This window comes from Rhipicephalus sanguineus, chromosome 3 (genome assembly GCF_013339695.2).
Source record: "Rhipicephalus sanguineus isolate Rsan-2018 chromosome 3, BIME_Rsan_1.4, whole genome shotgun sequence".
Lineage (NCBI taxonomy): Eukaryota > Metazoa > Arthropoda > Arachnida > Ixodida > Ixodidae > Rhipicephalus > Rhipicephalus sanguineus.
Genome location: NC_051178.1, coordinates 172,226,028 through 172,245,051, shown reverse-complemented (window position 1 = coordinate 172,245,051; position 19,024 = coordinate 172,226,028). Strand labels below are relative to the sequence as shown.

The window sequence follows — 19,024 nt, the reverse complement described above, 5'->3', positions numbered from 1 at the left end:
CAAACACGCATATGTTTCCTCGCGGAAAATTTGAGCTATTGTCCTGCATTCCGCGCAACTGCGTTTGAGTTCTTCAAAAGTCACGTGCGTTTCCGGCGGTGGCATTGCTCGTGGAAAAGAAAATGTGTGTATCCAGCATAGCGTACCTTTCTGTGGCACACTGCAATACATCGCTGCCATTTCGGATATGAGTGGCCCAATTTTCGTTCGGCGGTTCGTCAGAGTTCACTCCTCGTCTCTCATATAAGAGCACTACCTCAAAAAGCGTTGTCATTAAAAAAAAAAAAAGCTCAAGAAAAAAAAAATTGTTCCGACACCGGGAATCGAACCCGGGCCTCCTGGGTGAGAGCCAGGTATCCTAACCACTAGACCATGCCGGAGATGTCTAAGGAGCTCGCTATTCTCTTTATGTAGAATTAGAAACAAGATTAATGTGTGATTTTTTGCGTTCAAATTACAGTGAACTAGTAGTTTAAATATTGAACATACGTGCACTATTACATTATTTATGTTTCTACGCACTTTCGCTAACTTCTGAGGGCGACAAAAATAAACCACTGTGACAAACTTTTCTTTTCGTATTTCACTCACTGGTGTGTATAGTTTTATTACTGTGATTAAAACTCATGTGAGTAGTGTTGCAAAATTACTTTTGGTTGAACAGCGATGTTCATTTACAGCAGTAGATACGCCCAACGACAGCGCCACTCAACATCCCTGTTGGCTACACTGTCGCCGCCGCAAATCAAACGCAATCATGGCGGCATGTCGTCTGCTGTGCAGATCCGTTTGCAACATTAAGAAAACGAGTTTCGTCTTGCAAAACCAGTTAAACCACACAATACGGTCTGCCCGTTGCATACAGCGCTCATCTAGGGACGGCACTGAGGCCTTTGACGACAGCGGCGTTTATTCGCAGACGTCCCTGCTCGAAAAATACTTGAGTGCCAAGCAAGCGTGCGAGGGTGCGTAGTTATTCGCTCGACTTCTGACAGGCCACCTTTCATTTTGTTGTCGTCCACTCTAGACACCCGCCGTGTGTTCGTGGTAGCCAGACTCAACCTCTGTGATGTCACAGCAGGTCACTGTAGTTTATTTTACTGGAACAATAACGTCCTCCCTTATTCTACCACCGTGTCGTTGACCTCTTTCTGATACTGGGAGTGACAGTCTTGGCTAATGCTTGTGTCTGGCGTGGGCTAAGTGGGCGCGGGACACTTCTTGCTACGTGCATTGCATCCTTGCCGAAACTTTCCGTTGTGCTGTTTTGCCTGCGTTTATCGTCTGGCTGCGTTATCACAGTATTGCTTTCCCTGTTACAGCTTTGCCAACGCCGGAAGTGAACCCCTTCGGCGTATTCGCGAATAATGAGCTGGACATATCGCAGATCGAAGTGTATGGCTTCGACTATGATTACACACTGGCCGTGTACACTGAGAAGCTGCACTACCTCATTTATGACCTTGGCAGAGATTGGCTGATAAACAAGTTCAAGGTGACGACGCTTCCCTCTTTTCGTTCTCTCTCTCTCTCTCTCTCTCAGTCTTCTTTTTTAATTCTTGAAGTTGTGTGGTAGCTTTTAATGATGAGAAAGGAAATTAAACATTCCTGTCATGGGGCTAGCAAATCTTTATTCTGACTGCAAACGTTATGTATGGGCATTCAAGGCGCTCACAGTATCTGTGTGTGTCCTAGGTATTCCTTTCATCTAGAATTCTTGCACTGCTGCACCTTTGATAAATGTATATTTCCAAAACCAAAACATCATGGGCCTGACAGCTAACCTGCTTAATTATGGTACAGTGCATTAATAATGCCATGATAATGTCTGTCAAAGCCTGCCCCAAACCAGTAGTGTCTTAAGCAATGGTTGGTAATGCAGATTTCACACGCCCGTACCTGATGCTGAAGCTTGCAGACACAGATTGCCTTGATCACATTACATAAAAAGTTATGATACCCACGTGTATTCTCAACCATGCAGCTAAGTGGCTGTATTTTTCTGCTTTGCATTTTAAATTTTTTCCAGTTCTACAGCTGATGGCCAAGGTTGCTGCTTTCCTTTGATTTCACACTTAAGAACAATTATTTATGCAAAAGTGCCTTGTTAACCATTTTTTGAATGTGCAATTTGATAATATCAAGAGAAGCAGGAGCAATTCAAGAGACAATATCAGATTAATAGAGTAATATCAAGAGACCAGAGTACTTATATGTAGGGGTGTGCGAATATTCGACTTTTGAATTTGAATCAAATAATACCTAATCAAATAATTCGATTCGACTTTCGAATAGCTAGTATTCGAAGTTTCGAATAATTCGACAGGACGAATATCTAAAGCGCGACAAAGGTCAATGGTGCAACTTGGTCAGGGTGGCGTCGCTAAAACTAACACTAACATCGTTACAGTCAGCCTTTCGTTAAAACTTTCAGTGACATCCTGGTTCAAAGACGAGCGCATCTTTATCTTATAGGAGATTATGTCATTTCTGCAGGTAAAAAAACACACACGAGAAAACTGTCAAGGCCTTCACAACTTCGCTTCCGAAACGAAACCACGGACTTCTTGCGTAGTTCGGTTGCGTATGCCGCAAGCACCGTATTACGTCCCGACTTTGACCCGCGAAATCCTCGCTGATTGGCTTCATATGGAAAATTTTGTTCCCGCTGTGTCACTACTGCACCACACCACACGTTCAGAAACGTCCATCGTTCCGGCGCGCAGTTAAAAACCTGCTGTGAACGGGCGCCCGAAGGTTTTGGGGCCCTGAGCACTCATGACGATGAATCACAACATTACCGTTGTTGTTTCTTTCAATTTTCCATAAAAACATTGGTATTCGATATTTTTGGCCACTATTCGGCACTATTCGATTCGATTCGAAATGAAATTTCACTATTCGTACACCCCTACTTATATGCTTTTAGAGAATTTAGGGTTTTTCTAAACCCTTTTGTACAATGTCTGTGAATAATGTACTCCAAAAATGTAAGCTGTGCTGTGACATACAGAATTCAACATCCTGAAAAACAGGTTCAATGCAACATTTTATTTAGTGCACGTTGTCTTCTTTCCTTCTGCTGTTGTTGCTTTAAATACGTTTTCTCTCTTGCAGTATCCAAAAGATATTGCACAACTGGAGTACAGGCCCGGCTTTGCAATCCGAGGCCTTCAATATGACATGAAAAAGGTGAGTTGGTGGTCGATTTCATGCATTAGTTGCAGCAATGTTGATTCTGTTTGCTTAATGTGCTCTGGGAAGGTTACGAGTGGCGGGTTCAATGTGCGCAAGTGAAATCTTTTATCTGCACTACATGCGACTCACACGGCATACTTTTCAAAAATCTTTCTTATGCACACATCGAAATAAGAGGGATGCTTTAGCTACGGCGGAAAGAGTTGAAGGTGACTTATGCATTGACCACTATTTGATGTTGACAAAGCTGGAACATACTGTCAGAAAGTGTACCAGCACTTAGTTGTATGGGGCCTGGTGCTGTGGCCCTACACAATGTACCGTGAGATTTTCTGTTTTATCTCTAACACACTCTCCATGCCAACAAACAATGGTTAATTTCTAAAGAGCTTTTATTATGACCACACATTCAGATGTTCTTTCCTGTAAACCTCATCTTGTTGAGCCGCTTGCCAATCAAACTTTCTGTCTTTCAAATGTTACTGCACCATTAAGAACATCCCTCAAGGATGCTGCTGCATGAAAAGAAAAAGGAAACTGTTTTTCACTGTGTCATCATATGCTGACATATTCTTTTGCATTTGATAGGGCATACTTATGAAGATGGATCTCTTTCATCAGATACAGTTCTGCAGCGTTTACAGGTATGGTGTCTCAGCTGTGACAACCATTATTCTTATAACAGCTGTATTCGTCCTTTCGTGGTACTTCACACGAGGCCACTGTTTTTGATCGGCGTTCTTTCCCTTTTTTTTCTTTTCTTTGTTTTTTCATGGGGCCACTCTTTCCTCCTTTTCCAAGATTTAAGATTGTCTTCCATGGTGTCCTTTCATCTCTTCCAATTCTAACCTTACTTTGCGTTCCTCTCATATCAATCTGAATGGGCTTCTTGCCAATGTAGACATCATTTTTACTTCACTACATTAGTCTTCTCTTGTCGTATTTATTTATATGCAGTTTATGTTGCTCGCAACTATCTCATGTTGTTTTTCCTGCCACTCCCTCCTACAATTCATCTCACAGTCCTTGTTCCACTACTTGGAATGTTGTCGTGTCAGACAGCATTGTGATGAACATTTCGTTAAATGTCGGATATCTTACCATCACTGTTGTAAGTCTATTAGCAATATCTTGGTTTGGGCTAACTTGTTCGCATCATGTAATTAAGAGCAGCTGTAATTGACAAGCACAGCAAGACAGACTGGTACAAACTAACAGGGCACCAAGATATTTAATACATGTCGGCTTGCAAATACTCTTGGTGTATGTCCTTTGATTGAGTGTTACCTTTGTTGTATTTTGCTGCTTTTTATTGCTGCTTTTTATCATTCCATCAGTGCAGTGATTCTGTCAGATAAGGTTTTCTCACCATACCAACAGTATTGCTGACTAAGCAGTGGGTATGAGTGTAACTAGCTGCAACTGTACATATGCACACATTACTAATGGGTTTTCTCTCCCGAGCTGCATTGATTTGAGAATGGCAACTAGCATATACTTGTCATAATCATTCACAAATGGTGTGACCGACACAAATAGGAAGTGCGAGGACAGAACATTTCCAACAATGCAGTGAACATATCACATGCAAAGGAAAATGTTCATAACCATCGCATCAAACACTGTCACCACTTCCTGATAAAGTGTGAAGGCGACAAACTGTCTTTTACATTGCGGCGATGCGTTTCTGAATGAAAGGGATGGAATGACAGCGTAAACTGCTTTAAACTTTTCAGAGGCCTCACACCACTCAGCAAAGAAGAAGTAATCAACACCTATGGGGGATCATATATTCCCCAGTACATGATAAGAGGCAACGCTGAACAGGTAAGTACTCAAGCATGACATTTTTTAACTTTAATTATGAAACAATTGCATGAGTAACAATTTCACTTAGTTTTTACCTACAATAAGTAATCCTGCTGTGCAAAAGGAGAAGGCTGTCAACTCAGTCAGCTATACTTTAAATGCGTTAACATTGGCCGGGATCATGTCATTAGAATCAATTTCACCATGAGTCAGTATCAGTTGGATTGCATAGTAAAGGACCTGAAAATTGAAACAGATCTAATGCAGCTAGGATTTAAATGTAGTGCTGCTCATTTCAAACCAAATACTCTGCCTTTATGGCATAGACTTGACAGTGTCAGCTTTCCTTAGCTACCTAGTTATAGTAACAAGTGAAATTAACAGCTGAATTAGGAGTGTCAGTATAAGTGCTGATGTTGCGGAGGTCCTGAGACAACTTTTCAGCCATGAAATGTGACTGGCATGATTGCATTCTGAAGTGCAATCATCTCTATAGAGATGGCCATGTTTACCAGCAGATGCCTATCATCTACTCACGTATTCACATTCTTACGCACAACACAGCTCGTGAGTCGTAACAATCTGCTAGTGGAGAATAACCGTTGTACTGGTTATGCAAAGAATTCACACAATCTATATGCTTGAACTATTTCATGGTGAAGTGGCAACTATTATTATTTCCACTTGCTCAGGTTTAATTTGGGCACAGGCTTCCAAGAATATTTATTCGGGCTCACTTCCTGATGAATTCCAGTTCGGGTTTGGTTCAGTACCCTAACTGTCATGCAGACAGCAAAACTATAAAAAATTTGCACTAAACTGTCAGGTATTGCAGCCAAGGGGTGACAGTAAACACTGGCTTGTAGAACTTGCATGAAACTTTTGACACGGAGGCCCTTCTGTATGGCTTTTTTTTTTCACGCAGGGAGCACGAATGAAGCAGCTGAACGACCTCTTTTCTGTTCCTGAAATCTGCCTCCTGTCGAACGTGACCGAGTACTTCGAGCGACACAACATTGCCTACAATCCAGAGATTCTTTTCTTTGACATTCAAGCAAGTACACTCTATGTGCTTCGAAGAAGGATTCTAGGGACAATAGACATTAAAGAAAAAAAGAATTCATGCAAAAGCTACCTATTAGGCTGTTGTTATGAAGCATCGAGCATTTTTTGGAAATGGCTTAATGAGCTTGTACTGTTTTAATTGAAATCAACGTTGTAAGCACTGATATAAGAATGTTGTCCTTATGAGATCCCTCAAAGAATTTCATGTTAATCTCTGCGGCATAAGCCACTGTCTGTTAGCTCTCACTAATATTGTGTCTAACAACGAAAAATGAGCCCTTAAAAAAAAAGAAATCTTCTTTCCTTAACATATGTCCATTTGTACATGGGAAAATGGAAACATGTTGAATGTCTCTGGATTCATTGGCCGCCACAGTTCAGGTGCAGTAACTGTGTTGGCTCCCTTTAACATATGCAGTAACTCTAAATTTTAGGAATGCTTACTGCTACCTGTTCATGAGTGCACAAAACTCGGATGAGATACTTTGTTATGAAACCACCATGTGTCAACATGCATTCGGGATAATTGTTTGCTACATTCCTTGGCCAAGCAGGCTCACCAAACCAGAAACACTGGGAAAGGAGGCATATTCTTCATAAAGGAATTTGTGCTCTTGGCGACATATATTTTTGGAAGTGAGGATATTGAGGTACCGTTTGTTGGTGTTACCGTACAGCTGTGCAGAGAAGCAAGCTTTGAACCAGTGCATATGTGAGGGCATTTTTTGCTATACGAACTGCCAAATTTTTTTTGGTATTGGAATCCTTGAGAAGGTTTTAATGGATACCTTGGTCGAGAATGTCTAGTAAAATTATTTCAGCTGCATTAGTGCATCACCCTTCTTCAATGTCATAAAAGTCACTCCTAACTTTAGAGGGAACTTTTTAAATAAAAAAAGATACAAAGACACGAAAACTATAGATGGCGAAACCATCTTAATGTTCCCACACCAAATTAATGCAGTAATGCAGTTGGCATCTGCTCAAGCCTGGTTAATTTTTTTATCCGCAACGATGGACTGCATTGTAACTGAATAAAAGCAAAAGACCAAACTTAGTTGTAGAAACTCTTACTGTGGGTCAGCAGGCTTAAGATGTGAAGAAACCTACTCTGAAATTCGTGTCATCACACTGGCATATCAGCAATGGGGGCAAGCGCAACAATGCAACACCCCCCCACCCTCCATACCACCCTTTCCTAATGCTTCTGGTTCTAGTGTTCTTCACGATTCATTGCAGTTTTTTTAAAGATATTTCTTCTTCTCCTATGCCAGCACTCCTTCTCTTCGAGATCTGGGGTATCGCGAAAGATGGCCGAACTGTACGGACCATGCAGTAATGAATAGCAGATAGTACAACAGATTATTAATATAACAAGGCAAATCTTAAAATGGTCCTCGCTAATAACAGCATATATCAAGTACTATATGCCTATAACAAGTGTCAGATACAGCAAAGCCATTTGGATGCAACTTGGTTGTAACGAAGTTTGATGTTTATGTTCATTTATGTTTCATTATGGCGATTTCTTATTGGATGTTGCATTTGTATTCTACAGTTCTGAAGTGTTTTCTAGTGCATGCTACAAGCTCGCACTGCAACTTGTTGTAAATTCAACAGTTGCCTGTACGATCTTTCTTAGAGCTTTTTCTCTGTTTTTTTCTTGTTAGAATGCCATTTCAAGCATTCATCCGGTGATTCACAACACCCTCAATGAGAGCAACATCAGTAAGTGCCGTTTCTTCTTTTCTGGTACTCGATCTTAAAGGGACCCGGCAACACTTCTTAAACATGGTCAAAAAACGCTCATGACCTGTATTAAAGGCTTCTGCGAACATGTCAGCAAAATATTGTTGCACTGTATGCCGCAGGGAACGAACAATTTTGTGTCAAAAGCAGCCAAAAATAGCTTGCTCTTTCCTTCAAAAAACTATGCAGCAAGCGGGAGCCTTGTCAGGCAGTCATGGAGAAGACGTGCCACTTTGTGTAGGTGCCACAGCTGCCCACGTCTGAACCAAAAGTAATGGGCAGTATGGTCAAAGAAAAAAGAAGAGTAATGCATAAACTCCATATGTGTGAAAAATCTGCACAGTGACGATGAGCAATGCGACAAAGGTCCCTGTCGCATCAAAACTATACCTTATTTACACGACAGCTTCGGCGACGAATTTTCAGTGTTACTAGCATAAGAACAGCTACCCTGTGACAAGACTGGCATGTTGCCTGCAGCATATAGTGTAAAACGGTATGTTCTGTTGTACAAAGTGACATAATATTTTGGAAAGTTTTGCATTAGATTTTTTTTTTCTAATGCGTATGAACACTCAGTTATTTGTTCGTTCGTGCATGCACACCAACTGGCAGTACGTCACTTACATACATCCTGTACCGCCTCCGTGCTATTTGGCTGGTCAGTCATACGACTTCCGGGCAACGAGCGACAGTTTCTAGATTTCCAAAACTGAGTGATCGACGACGTAATCTGTCGCACGATGGTCACTTTCGTCGCTCGTCGCTGTCACGTGGATTTTCACGCATACTATAAGGTTTGGGCTTAAATGCTCAGTGCCATAATACATACATGTATCATGGCATTGAGCACATGGAGACGTAACTTTTGGACAGTGCATTGCCCCATACCATCTCCCTCAGGCATTTTCCAGCATACTCATGGCAGCAAAAGGAGGGAAAAAGTGTGATTTCCTGTAATAACTTCGCTTATACTTATTTTGGGGGGGGGGGGCAGGAGATTCATGAGGCAACAAACTCAAATGGTAAGGTCGTTTCATGAAAACTCAGTAGGTGTTGCAGAGCCCCTTTAATATATACGAGCAGAAGTCTAGCAATGCTGTTCAGTAACATCTGCAGAGGCATATGGAACCAGTAAGTTTGACTTGTACTGCATGTTTAGGTTGAGAATGTGCAAAGTTATAAGAATATAAAAATGAAAATAACCTAACCGTCATTCCTTTGTATTCTTCCTTGTTCTCGAAATAAATCCTGTAGGTGGGGTATCAGATATGAGCACACTTTCACATCCATTTTGCAGTTCATTGTTGGCCATATTATTCGTGGTTATGAGCATGCCCTGCTTTGCTTTATATGAGTTTGAAAGTCAAAGGTCAGTGCGATACAGCGAGGACAGAGGTGAAGAAGGGACACGAACACCAGTGCTGTACTCAGAAACAACTTTATTAGCGCAGAAGCACATATTTTAAAGCACAACCTATAACCTCGTGACCACACGCCGATAACCTCAAACAGAGGATAAATGCAAAAGATTAGGACTAACCATGAACAAACTGTATCATGTGACAAAACTATTCAAGAGAGAAATTCCTCTGTCATGCAGGGCTACAGAAGGCACGCTTGCACAACTAGGGTCTTTTTTGTGAATGTACAAAGCTTCCATAATTTCTCTGGTAGCCTGATCTGCATGTGCAAAAATACACACCGTCTCTGCAAATATCGCTGTACACCCATGTTCATTACAGTGTCTAGCCAGATGAGAATAAGATTGCCTACTAGTGAGCGTTTATGTTCCTGTAATCTAATATTCAAACAGCGGCCCGTTTGGCCTATGTAAACGTGGCCACACGAGAAAAGCACCTGGTAAACAACGCCCACTCTGCGTGGAACTATCGAGGACATATGTTTTACCTTGCGACATTTTTTATTTACACTTGTTCTTTTTTCAAACAACTTCCTATCAATTATTCCACAAATGTTTTTCATTTTATTTGTGGCTGACAAGAGAACTTTACTGTTGTATCTTCCTGCAACATTTTTTAACGTTGTATCTTCCTGCACCATAGAGACTAATTCAGTGCCATCGGAAAAAGCAAAAGTTGGCATCATACCTTATGCACATAAACTATCACACGGGCTAAAAAATGTTGTAGGAAGATACAATGTTAAAGTTGTCTTGTCAGCCCCAAATAAATTGAAGAAAATATGTGGAATAATTGATAGGAAGTTGTTTGAAAAAAGAACAGGTGTAAATAAAAAAATGTTGCAACGTAAAACATGTGTCCTCGATAGTTCCATGCAGAGTGGGCATTTTTACCAGGTGCCTTTCTCGTGTGGCCATGTTTTACATAGGCCAAACGGGCCACTGTTTGAATATTAGATTACAGGAACATTTATTATGCTCACTAGTAGGCAATCCTATTCACATCTGGCTAGACACTGTAATGAACATGGGTGTACAGCAATATTTGCAGACATGGTGTGTATTTTTGCGCGTGCGGATCAGGCTACCAGAGAAATTATGGAAGCTTTGTACATTCACAAAAATGGCCCCAGTTGTGCAAGCGTGCCTTCCATAGCCCTGCATGACAAAGAAATTTCTCTCTTGAATAGTTCTGTCACGTGATACAGTTTGTTTATGGTTAGTCCTAATCTTTTGCATTTATCCTCTGTTTGACGTCATCGGCGTGTGGTCACATGGTTACAGATTGTGCTTTAAAATATGTGTTTCTGCACTAATAAAGTTAGTTCTGAGAACAGCGCTGGTGTTCCTGTCCCTTCTTTACCTCTGTCCTCGTTGTATCGCACTGAATGCACTCAATATGTTTAACATAATCCAACTCACCCAAATGTCAGTTCTTCTTCAAGCTGCTTTTAATACGTACTATAGACCCTATCTATGGCAGTTTCATGAGGGTACCAGAGATTATGCGCATATAAAATGGACGTACAGATTCAGTAGCCATTCTGCACAGCCTGCTGCATGTGATGCAAGCTACTGCAGCTTGGGCTTCCAAAAGCAAGTTTATTTTTGAAAGAAACTGAAGTGTATTATTTCCCAGTGCTTTCTAACAGTGATCACATGCTTAAAGGGGAACTCCGGTGCAATTTTGGCTATATTGAGATAATGTCGTTTTCAAATAGTATTCACAGTCCTGTAACAGCTAGGATGGTTCATTTTGTTGAGAGACTCGTCAATAATTTCAAGTAAGCAATAAACGTGTCAAAACCGAAACCAAAATATGGAGCTGCTCCATGCTGGGTTGACGGTGACGTCACAAAATACACTACACGCCGCCATAGCACATGTGATTCTTCTATCGCTTGAAAAGCAAGCTCGCGATAATTTCCGACGTGGAATCAAGCTCTGCCAGCTCGTCTAAATTTACCAGCGACGAGGCCAGCGATGAGTGCAGAAGCATCGCTTTTGATTTCGACCCGCCAGCGCGTGAAGCAGCTGACGTGCCCCACATCGACGGCAACGAGCCGCGGCAAAACGAAGAAGAAAGCGTGCGCTGCGTCTGCCTGCTGCGCGCGGCGGGGTAGGAAAGGGGTAGAAACGATGAATCACATACACGGGGTGGCCTGCATTTAAAGGCGTGATTCTGGAATTGGCTACCAAATTATAAATTCGTTTTCTAAAATACTAAATGACTTACGGTTGTATAATTCGGCACATATCATCAGGGTACCGAAGAGAACATATGTTGAAGATTTTATTGAAATTGGCGAATATCGAAAAATCACCGCAGTTCTCCTTTAAAGATATGCAATTAGCTTACCAAGAACGTATTAAAATAAAGGAGCCCCCTTCAGAAAGATACATACAAGTTTCTAAAACAACCAATTACAATAAAATATCATAAGGATGTAAGTAAAAGAGAATGGGACTTGTATCTGACAGGGTGCGTGCTCATTATTGAAGCGTCTTCATCAAATGAAAAATGAACGGCAATAACAAGCTTGCTCAGTGTTGCGTTACAGTTAGTTCTAAGGGTATGCTCTCGCTCACATGGGCAACACATCAAATGTAAGGAGAGAAACAGATGTAAGCAGAGAAGCAGTGACAACGCCTGTTCATTGGGCCGGCTGTTCTATTCTGAGCTCTCCTTTGTCTTCCTTTTCTTCGTGCTGGCCAGGTGTGAGCACCCGAGCTCCGTTGCCGCTCCTTATCATTACACAAATTATTATTCAGATCATACCATTTAAACGATGCTGATAATTGACGGTAGTCTCTTATGCGTAGTTCCTGAAGTGTAGAATGGCAGTTTAGTGCACAGTTGTGCAAAGGATTGTCATAAGCAGATGTGGTGCACGTGGAATCAACACTCGGCAGGATCCTCTGAATTTGCCTGTATTGAAATAAATGAAGTCTTATCTACTCACTCCTTGATGGTGTTTTTTGTCTCACAGGTGACTACCTAGAGAAGCGTAGTGAACTGGTAACGTTCCTAGAGCGATTGAAATCGGCTGATAAGCAGATGTTCCTGGTGACCAACAGTCCATTCAAATTCGTGTAAGTGGACCTCGTTTTTGATAAAGCTGTACCTTTTCCATCCACATTACAGAGCACAAGCATTCCAGAATCTGGTGTTTCTAATTTGCATTGATGGTAGACTCTCTTCTGCTTCAACTTCAGATTTGTGGCTATTTTAAATTCATGCATGCTTTGATGAGTTAATGGTGCATTAGAAACAATGTTCTTGCTGCAAGTGAAATTCATTACCACATGTTTATGTGTTGTGACACAGAACGAGCTTTAAAATTATACATTGTATATTAATTTTCAACTTGCCTCTTAATACTGTTGAGATGAAGTGATGAGTGAAATGAAGTGCAATTACTGTTTCATCCGCTTGCTCAACCTCATTGCATTATGAAATGAAGGTTTAAGTGGTGCTGTGTTTCAGGCGACCAGTAATTTTTTAGATCAATTTGAGCTTCTGGTATATGTAGTCCGTGTGAATGATTACTCAGTGACATAAACTGCATCCATGAGAAATCATAGTACTATATAATCTAATTAACAAGAATTCACTGCTTAACTTTTGAATTAGTAATTACTTTATGGAGCATCATGGCAATTTACGAATCATGGCTGGTGAATTAGCGAGACATATCCGCTTAGAAGTAACTTTCAGGATGACAGCAGTTTTGAAATATTTACTGCAATATGTGCAACTAAATGGCGTTTTGTTAAATATGTAAGGTAAACAACTGTATGTTTCTTATCAAAAGTTTATCATAGATCTTGAAATTCACTCCATACTCTTAAATTTTTTTCAAGGGTATATGCCTATAACTCACTGGCTACAATTCATAAATTGTGATAGGTGATAGATAATTAATTACAAAGTTAACTAGTCAATTATATATATTGATATTTTTTGCAAGTATTGTCTGCTGCTCTGAGCAATCAGACTGAAGGACTATGATTGTGCTGTTAAAAGCAATTTTTAAAGATTGTATTTAAAAGAAATGCCCTATGTCAGAGTAGCTAAACATCCTTCAGATTTGGCTGTGCATGTAATTACACATCAACGCTATTTGCAGTGAGCATATGTGTAAGATGTATAAAAATGTGTGTTCAAGGTGCAGTAAAACAATTATCATTCCATTCCTAGATTGTTTGTAGTGCAGTTAATTTATAATGTACAGAAGGCACAACTGACAGCAAAAGTTTACAGGATGTGGACTACACTGCAAATGGGGATTTCTACACTGTTAGGGAAGGCTCCATTTGAATGGAGGCCATGTTCACAGACAAAGCAAAAATATAGGTTTTTCTCAAATTTCACGTCCTGTAAACTTTTGCTTGTTGGGTGTACAAAGTTTATTTCATCACAGTAGCTGCTGCTACTACTACCTAGGTTTCAACATTGTATGCTCATGTCATCATACTCAGATAAATTATCTTTTTGCTTGTTTCCGCAGAGACGTTGGCATGCGATACATGATTGGACCTGAATGGCAAGATCTCTTCGATGTAGTCATTGTCCAGGCAAGGAAGCCAAAGTTTTTCACCGATCAACACAGGTACGACTAGTTATATTCCATTGCTCTGTTTTTCACAAATATATTGTATTGACTAGTGAGAGCTATTTTTTCCAAGCATCATAAGGTCTGTGTGCCAAGATCAAAATTTCGCTGAACCAAATTCATGAAAGCCTTTGCAGATTTATGACTTCGAAAGAACCGCAGCCTTGTTGATATCGCTACACACCCAAAGTTGCAGAGTTGCTAGCACTGATGTTAGCACATTTGGTAGCTGTGTATCAGTTTTCCATTGTCTGTGTGAATGTATTTTAGTATCAAGAGTAAAAAGAGCTTCTTGATGGAAGGTGCTTTTCTCTGTGTTTAAAGAGCCAGTGAACAACTTCGCAGACCAAAATTTGTGATGGAGGGATAACTGCACACTTGTACAATGTGAACATGTTGACGCAAGAATTTTGCGAATAAATGCTGTAATAAGGAACTTACAGCGTATAGAACAACGCGCTTCGGCTGGTTTCGGTTTCCTGCTCGGCCTTCCCACCCTTCTCGGCACTGAAGAGGGGTAGGTGTAGCCCTTTTTCGTGACTACGCCCATTTCGGCAAGGTAACACTTTGTCAGTGATTATGTCACTGGCACACAGCCAACGACAAAGCAAGGCTTCTTCTACGTGTCGTTCGTGCCAGAGCGGTGTGGTGAGGACACATGGTGCAAGGGGTGTGAAGCACTAGAGATGTAAAGAAATATGCCATGGCGCATGCACCGTTCCCCTAGCGATCAGGTTGCGAGATGCCTCTTGATCTCGGAGGCTTTCGTTCTGGCGATAGCACTTGTCCCGGTAGTCTCGGGGCTCTACCAAAACGGAAGAGGGCAGTGAAGGAGAATGAAAATGTGGGCTGCGCAGCCAAAACTGCATCACCGCAAGGCCAAGGCGCCATGCTACATAATGTTGCCCATGGGCAAGATTACGTCACTGCACAGACGAAAAGGGCATCAGGCGCAGGAGGGGTGCGAGGGAACTGTTTTTCAAAATGGAGCACTGCACGTCGTGCAGCGCTGTGATATTCGCAAAACGTAATCGCCGCAGCCTTCCGCACGAATTAGCGAGCTTGTTTGGAGGTGTAAACAAAAAAATCGAAGCCTGTTTACTGGCCCTTTAAGTTACTGAATCCGAATAAGAGTTCTCTACATTTGGAAGTGCCCTCACTGAGTATTCCAGCATTGATACTGTAGAGAAGCATTGGAACGCTCTAATGGGTCGTCCTCTCAAGCGCCTCCTAGTGGGTCACCCTCTTCGCCTATTCTCGGAGAGCACGCCCCTCGTGCTCGTGCTCGTGAGAGTCTGCGAGTCTGCGCTCTGTCGTTGTGCATCGTCGCCGTCAGTCTCGCCGTCAATAAACGTCTTAACAATACCTACAGTTCAGTTTAGATGTGAAGGCTTGCATACAATGCCTTATTTATTAGAGGTCCAACCGATATGTCATATGCAATATTCTGTCCACAGAAGCAGCCGGAGTTCATACTGAGCTCGTGTGTGTTACCAAAAACACTTTAACACATGGTTTACAACAAATTTGCACTGTTTCCTTATAACCACTGTGGTTTTCGATGGACCTATGGACTACTCATTTGCCAGTAACTAGGATATTTGGCCTCATTGTCGGCATCTGCCAGCACTCAACGATAATTCTGGTGCCCAGCAAAACCACGTTTCGCGTCTTTCACAGCATCGACATAACGAGGAGAGTGATCCTCATTCTTTGCAGCACACACTCGTTCTCTGACTGATAACACATTGTTCTCGGCAGATTATCTGGCCATTACTGCTTGCTGTGCACACTTGTGTCTGTTAAAATATCCAAGTCCTTTTTTACCTAGTTATGCGTTAGTTATACACACGGCTCATAGTAGAGGATTGCAGCATGGAATTCTTCACTTCTTTATCGCTTGATGTGAATGTTGAAAGATAGTTCAGCATGAGTGCTCTGGGAGCTTTATAAAAAAATAGTTAGGCAGCTCTTTAGTTGCTTAAGTTGGAGTTTTATGAAGTCTTTACTTAACGTTACAAACGATAAATGTAGTCTTCCTAATCAACTGCTGCCTGTCTAGAATCGGCTGCCCAGTAGAAATGTGGCCGAGTCATGTACCTCTGGAAACAAATCGCCTATCGGGTTTGCGCAAGCAAGTGATTGCTACGAAGGCCTATAGCTTTTTCTCTTTCAGTTTATCATCAGCAGTTTGTAAAAGTATCATGCCTTGAGGTATTAACTCTGGCACTGTTGACTATAGTGAAGTTTCTTCCAATGACAACAATGACGAACTTTGTGTGCATCCCTTGATACAAAGCTACATTAAAATGGGAAAGCTGCGCCTCTGTCCATATGTATATTTCTTATGTAAAAGAGTGTGTGTGTGTTTATTTTGAAACGGTGTTATTGCATTTCTGTATTCACTTCTGCACACTGATGTGAGGTAGTGCTACTTTCCTTTTCAAGAAGGTGTCGGTGAGCAAAATATTTTTTTTTTTTTGTATAATAGCCTTGTCGCCCCTTCCTTGTGCAAAACTATGTCTTTGTATAGTAGGTACTAGACAAGGTTGTGAAACAAAATAGGGTTGGCTGGCAAACAGTCTTCTCAAAACAAGTCAGTATATGTGCGTGGTGTGTCCCAAAACGGCCAGAAAAATAGCACATACTATTTAGCCTATAAAGCAGGAGTCCCAAACTCACCTCTGCTAGCGGGCTGCAGCCACAATATTTAATCCCGCAAGGGCTAGGAGAGTGAAGGTTGGAGCAAGGGATGGGTAGGTGGTGGGGGAGAGGCTGAACAAAAATGTCAGCTAACGTAACGGTTTGAAAGAGAGCTTTTCGCTTATCTCGTGTAAGGGTCATTTGTTAAAGAAACTTGACGTCAAGATTCCAGAAACCTACCGATACTGATCTCCAGAATTACTAAAATCTTTAACCCGATTCTGAAATTTAGAGCTTTTGTTTCACGGTTATGTTTCAACACATGGTAACTGCATGGTGTGCCTCACGAAAACAATGTTTGAGATCAGTCACGTCTGTGTAGCCTAACCAAACAAAAGTCTTATTATTCGCAATAGGCGAGAAAAAGCTGCGAGTACCATTTAGCAAAGTTGAACGCTGATGAACGTACTTATTGAGAAAAATTTGAAAATATGGGACAAAGACTGTCATGTGTGGGCTGCAAGCAAGAGGCCCACGGACCGCATGTGGCCCGTGGGCCGCATGTTTGAGATCCCTGCTCTAGAATCTAAAATTCAGCTCATTTTAATAAGAAGTGAACATTTTAAACATTACATTCTTCATAAATGTTTAACCCTTTGTGGTCCGTTGTCGGGCCCTGCCCGACATTGTAACGCGGCTGCAGCGGTCCGTGGTCGAGCACTGCTGGACAAGTTCTTTCGCGGTTGTTTCGCATACGCGTTTTCTCACTACATTATGTGCCATCTGTAAAACAGCAAGTAAATGTTTACTTGAGCTTTGAGTCTTTTAGTTTTGGACAGGAATGATGTGGGAAAAGGTTTCGAACCACAGTGGGTTAAAGATGTGACTTGGTTTGCTGTAAGCATTGAGTTGTGGCTGTTGTAGATAGGTGGCTGTCATTAATGACTCAGGTAATCAAATTACCATTACCTAATACACCATGAAGCAACGGTAGCAGCAGCGTTTGGCTTGTTATTTTTGATTTCCCACTGATTTCACTTTTTCAAATAAGTGCAGAAGTGCATAGCTGACCTGAAATGCAGAACCCATAGATGCTAACTTAACGAGAACAACAAGATCAGACATTTAAAACGATGAGTAGCACTGGTCAATTGGACCTTGTAAGCTGTGATGCAATGTCTCAGTTTTATTATTCAAGCACACGCATTCTTTACCTCTGCCTCCTGCTTGCAGACCGTTCCGTGTGTATGACCCTGAAACAAAAAGTCAGCTCTGGGAGCGCGTCACCAAACTGGAGAAGAACAAAGTCTACATTGAGGTTTGTGCAGTTGTTGTTGCTCCTATTGAACGTTGTAATTTGGTCTTATTAGTACTGTGGTCTCCACCACAAGTATCGTGGTCACCACCACAAGAGCATTCAGTATTGACAGGGGGCACATAGACATAGAAAAGTAATGGGACATGCACACAGTGCAAGATCTGGCAACCTTTTACTCCCAATGATTGACTATGATCCCCAAATGCGACATGTCCAGCCAAAAGGATAACACATTAACATTAATAGCAATGTTTATTTGTTATCCTTTTGTCTGTACATGCATCCCATGATGTAACATGCTGGGTGTCTAATGTTCATTGTTTTGTGGGAACGAAATGTTGTTGAAAGTTGGCTTTCTTTTTGTGTGTGTTTTGGGGGGGGGGGGGGGGGGGGGGGGTGGAGGACAAATGTGCATGTGTGCACATGTGTGTGTCTGTATTTGTATCTAGTTCATCCTCTTTGCCCTTGCACCAGTTGTGATGCACTGACAGTTTTCCTTTCGCCCCTGAATGCTGTGCCTGCTTTTTGACAGCAAACAGGAGTTACAAGTTGACGAATGTGTTGATCTTTTTTGCTCACCTGGCACACTTTAATTCAAGGGGGAAGTGTGTCATGATGTGAATGTAAATAAGCATTGAAAGCGCTTGTTTTAACAGTCATGTCCAGCACAAAAATACAATCGTTATATCTTATGCTATCACAAGGATACGTTTTCTATGCTGACATAGGTAGGTAGGGTAGCTTTACTTGCAGGTAGGAAACACTTTCCAGGTGTTTACATCATTACACCCTTGTTTGTAATATAACCCCATCAAATCCCTTTTACACGCCCTGTAACTGAGTGGTGAAGGTGCTGGGTAAAATGGGTTTACGTATTTGAAGGGGCTGGATGGCAATCGTGTGCCAGTGCAGCACATTATTCTTTTCTTCGCTGCACTGTTTCTGCTGTTGCTGCTCCATCAACTTTGACGCACTGTGACAATAGTATTGAGGTTTGTATGCATCCAAGCAGGTGTACCTGAGATCTCAATGATCGCATGTTTTCAAGCCAAACATTTGAGCTATACTGTGCCAAAGCCACTTTCTGCAAGTTCATTGGCATGTGTACTTGCATGTTACACTCAACTCTGATTCTGTGTCAATCAACACGGATTTTATGTCAGGCTCACCTGATGGACCACACGACAGAGTCAAGAAAGACAT

At 41.6% G+C, this 19,024-nt stretch overlaps 1 protein-coding gene and 1 non-coding gene across 2 annotated transcripts in view; one reads left to right on the top strand and one right to left on the bottom strand.

Moving 5' to 3' along the window:
* Window positions 1-308: 308 nt before the first annotated feature.
* Trnae-cuc (transfer RNA glutamic acid (anticodon CUC)) lies at window positions 309-380 on the bottom strand. Its single transcript has one exon. It is a non-coding gene; the product is annotated as a tRNA-Glu (tRNA).
* Window positions 381-704: 324 nt separating this feature from the next.
* Window positions 705-19,024, top strand: part of LOC119387671 (5'-nucleotidase domain-containing protein 3) — a 30,723-nt gene continuing 12,403 nt past the window's right edge. Inside the window, exons 1-10 of the mRNA XM_037655134.2 lie at window positions 705-965; window positions 1,323-1,495; window positions 3,118-3,192; window positions 3,787-3,842; window positions 4,935-5,025; window positions 5,933-6,061; window positions 7,743-7,800; window positions 12,235-12,337; window positions 13,756-13,857; window positions 17,737-17,821. Coding sequence (XP_037511062.1) covers window positions 758-965; window positions 1,323-1,495; window positions 3,118-3,192; window positions 3,787-3,842; window positions 4,935-5,025; window positions 5,933-6,061; window positions 7,743-7,800; window positions 12,235-12,337; window positions 13,756-13,857; window positions 17,737-17,821 — 1,080 coding nt within the window. The 5' untranslated portion in view covers window positions 705-757. The remainder of the gene's footprint in view (window positions 966-1,322; window positions 1,496-3,117; window positions 3,193-3,786; window positions 3,843-4,934; window positions 5,026-5,932; window positions 6,062-7,742; window positions 7,801-12,234; window positions 12,338-13,755; window positions 13,858-17,736; window positions 17,822-19,024) is intronic.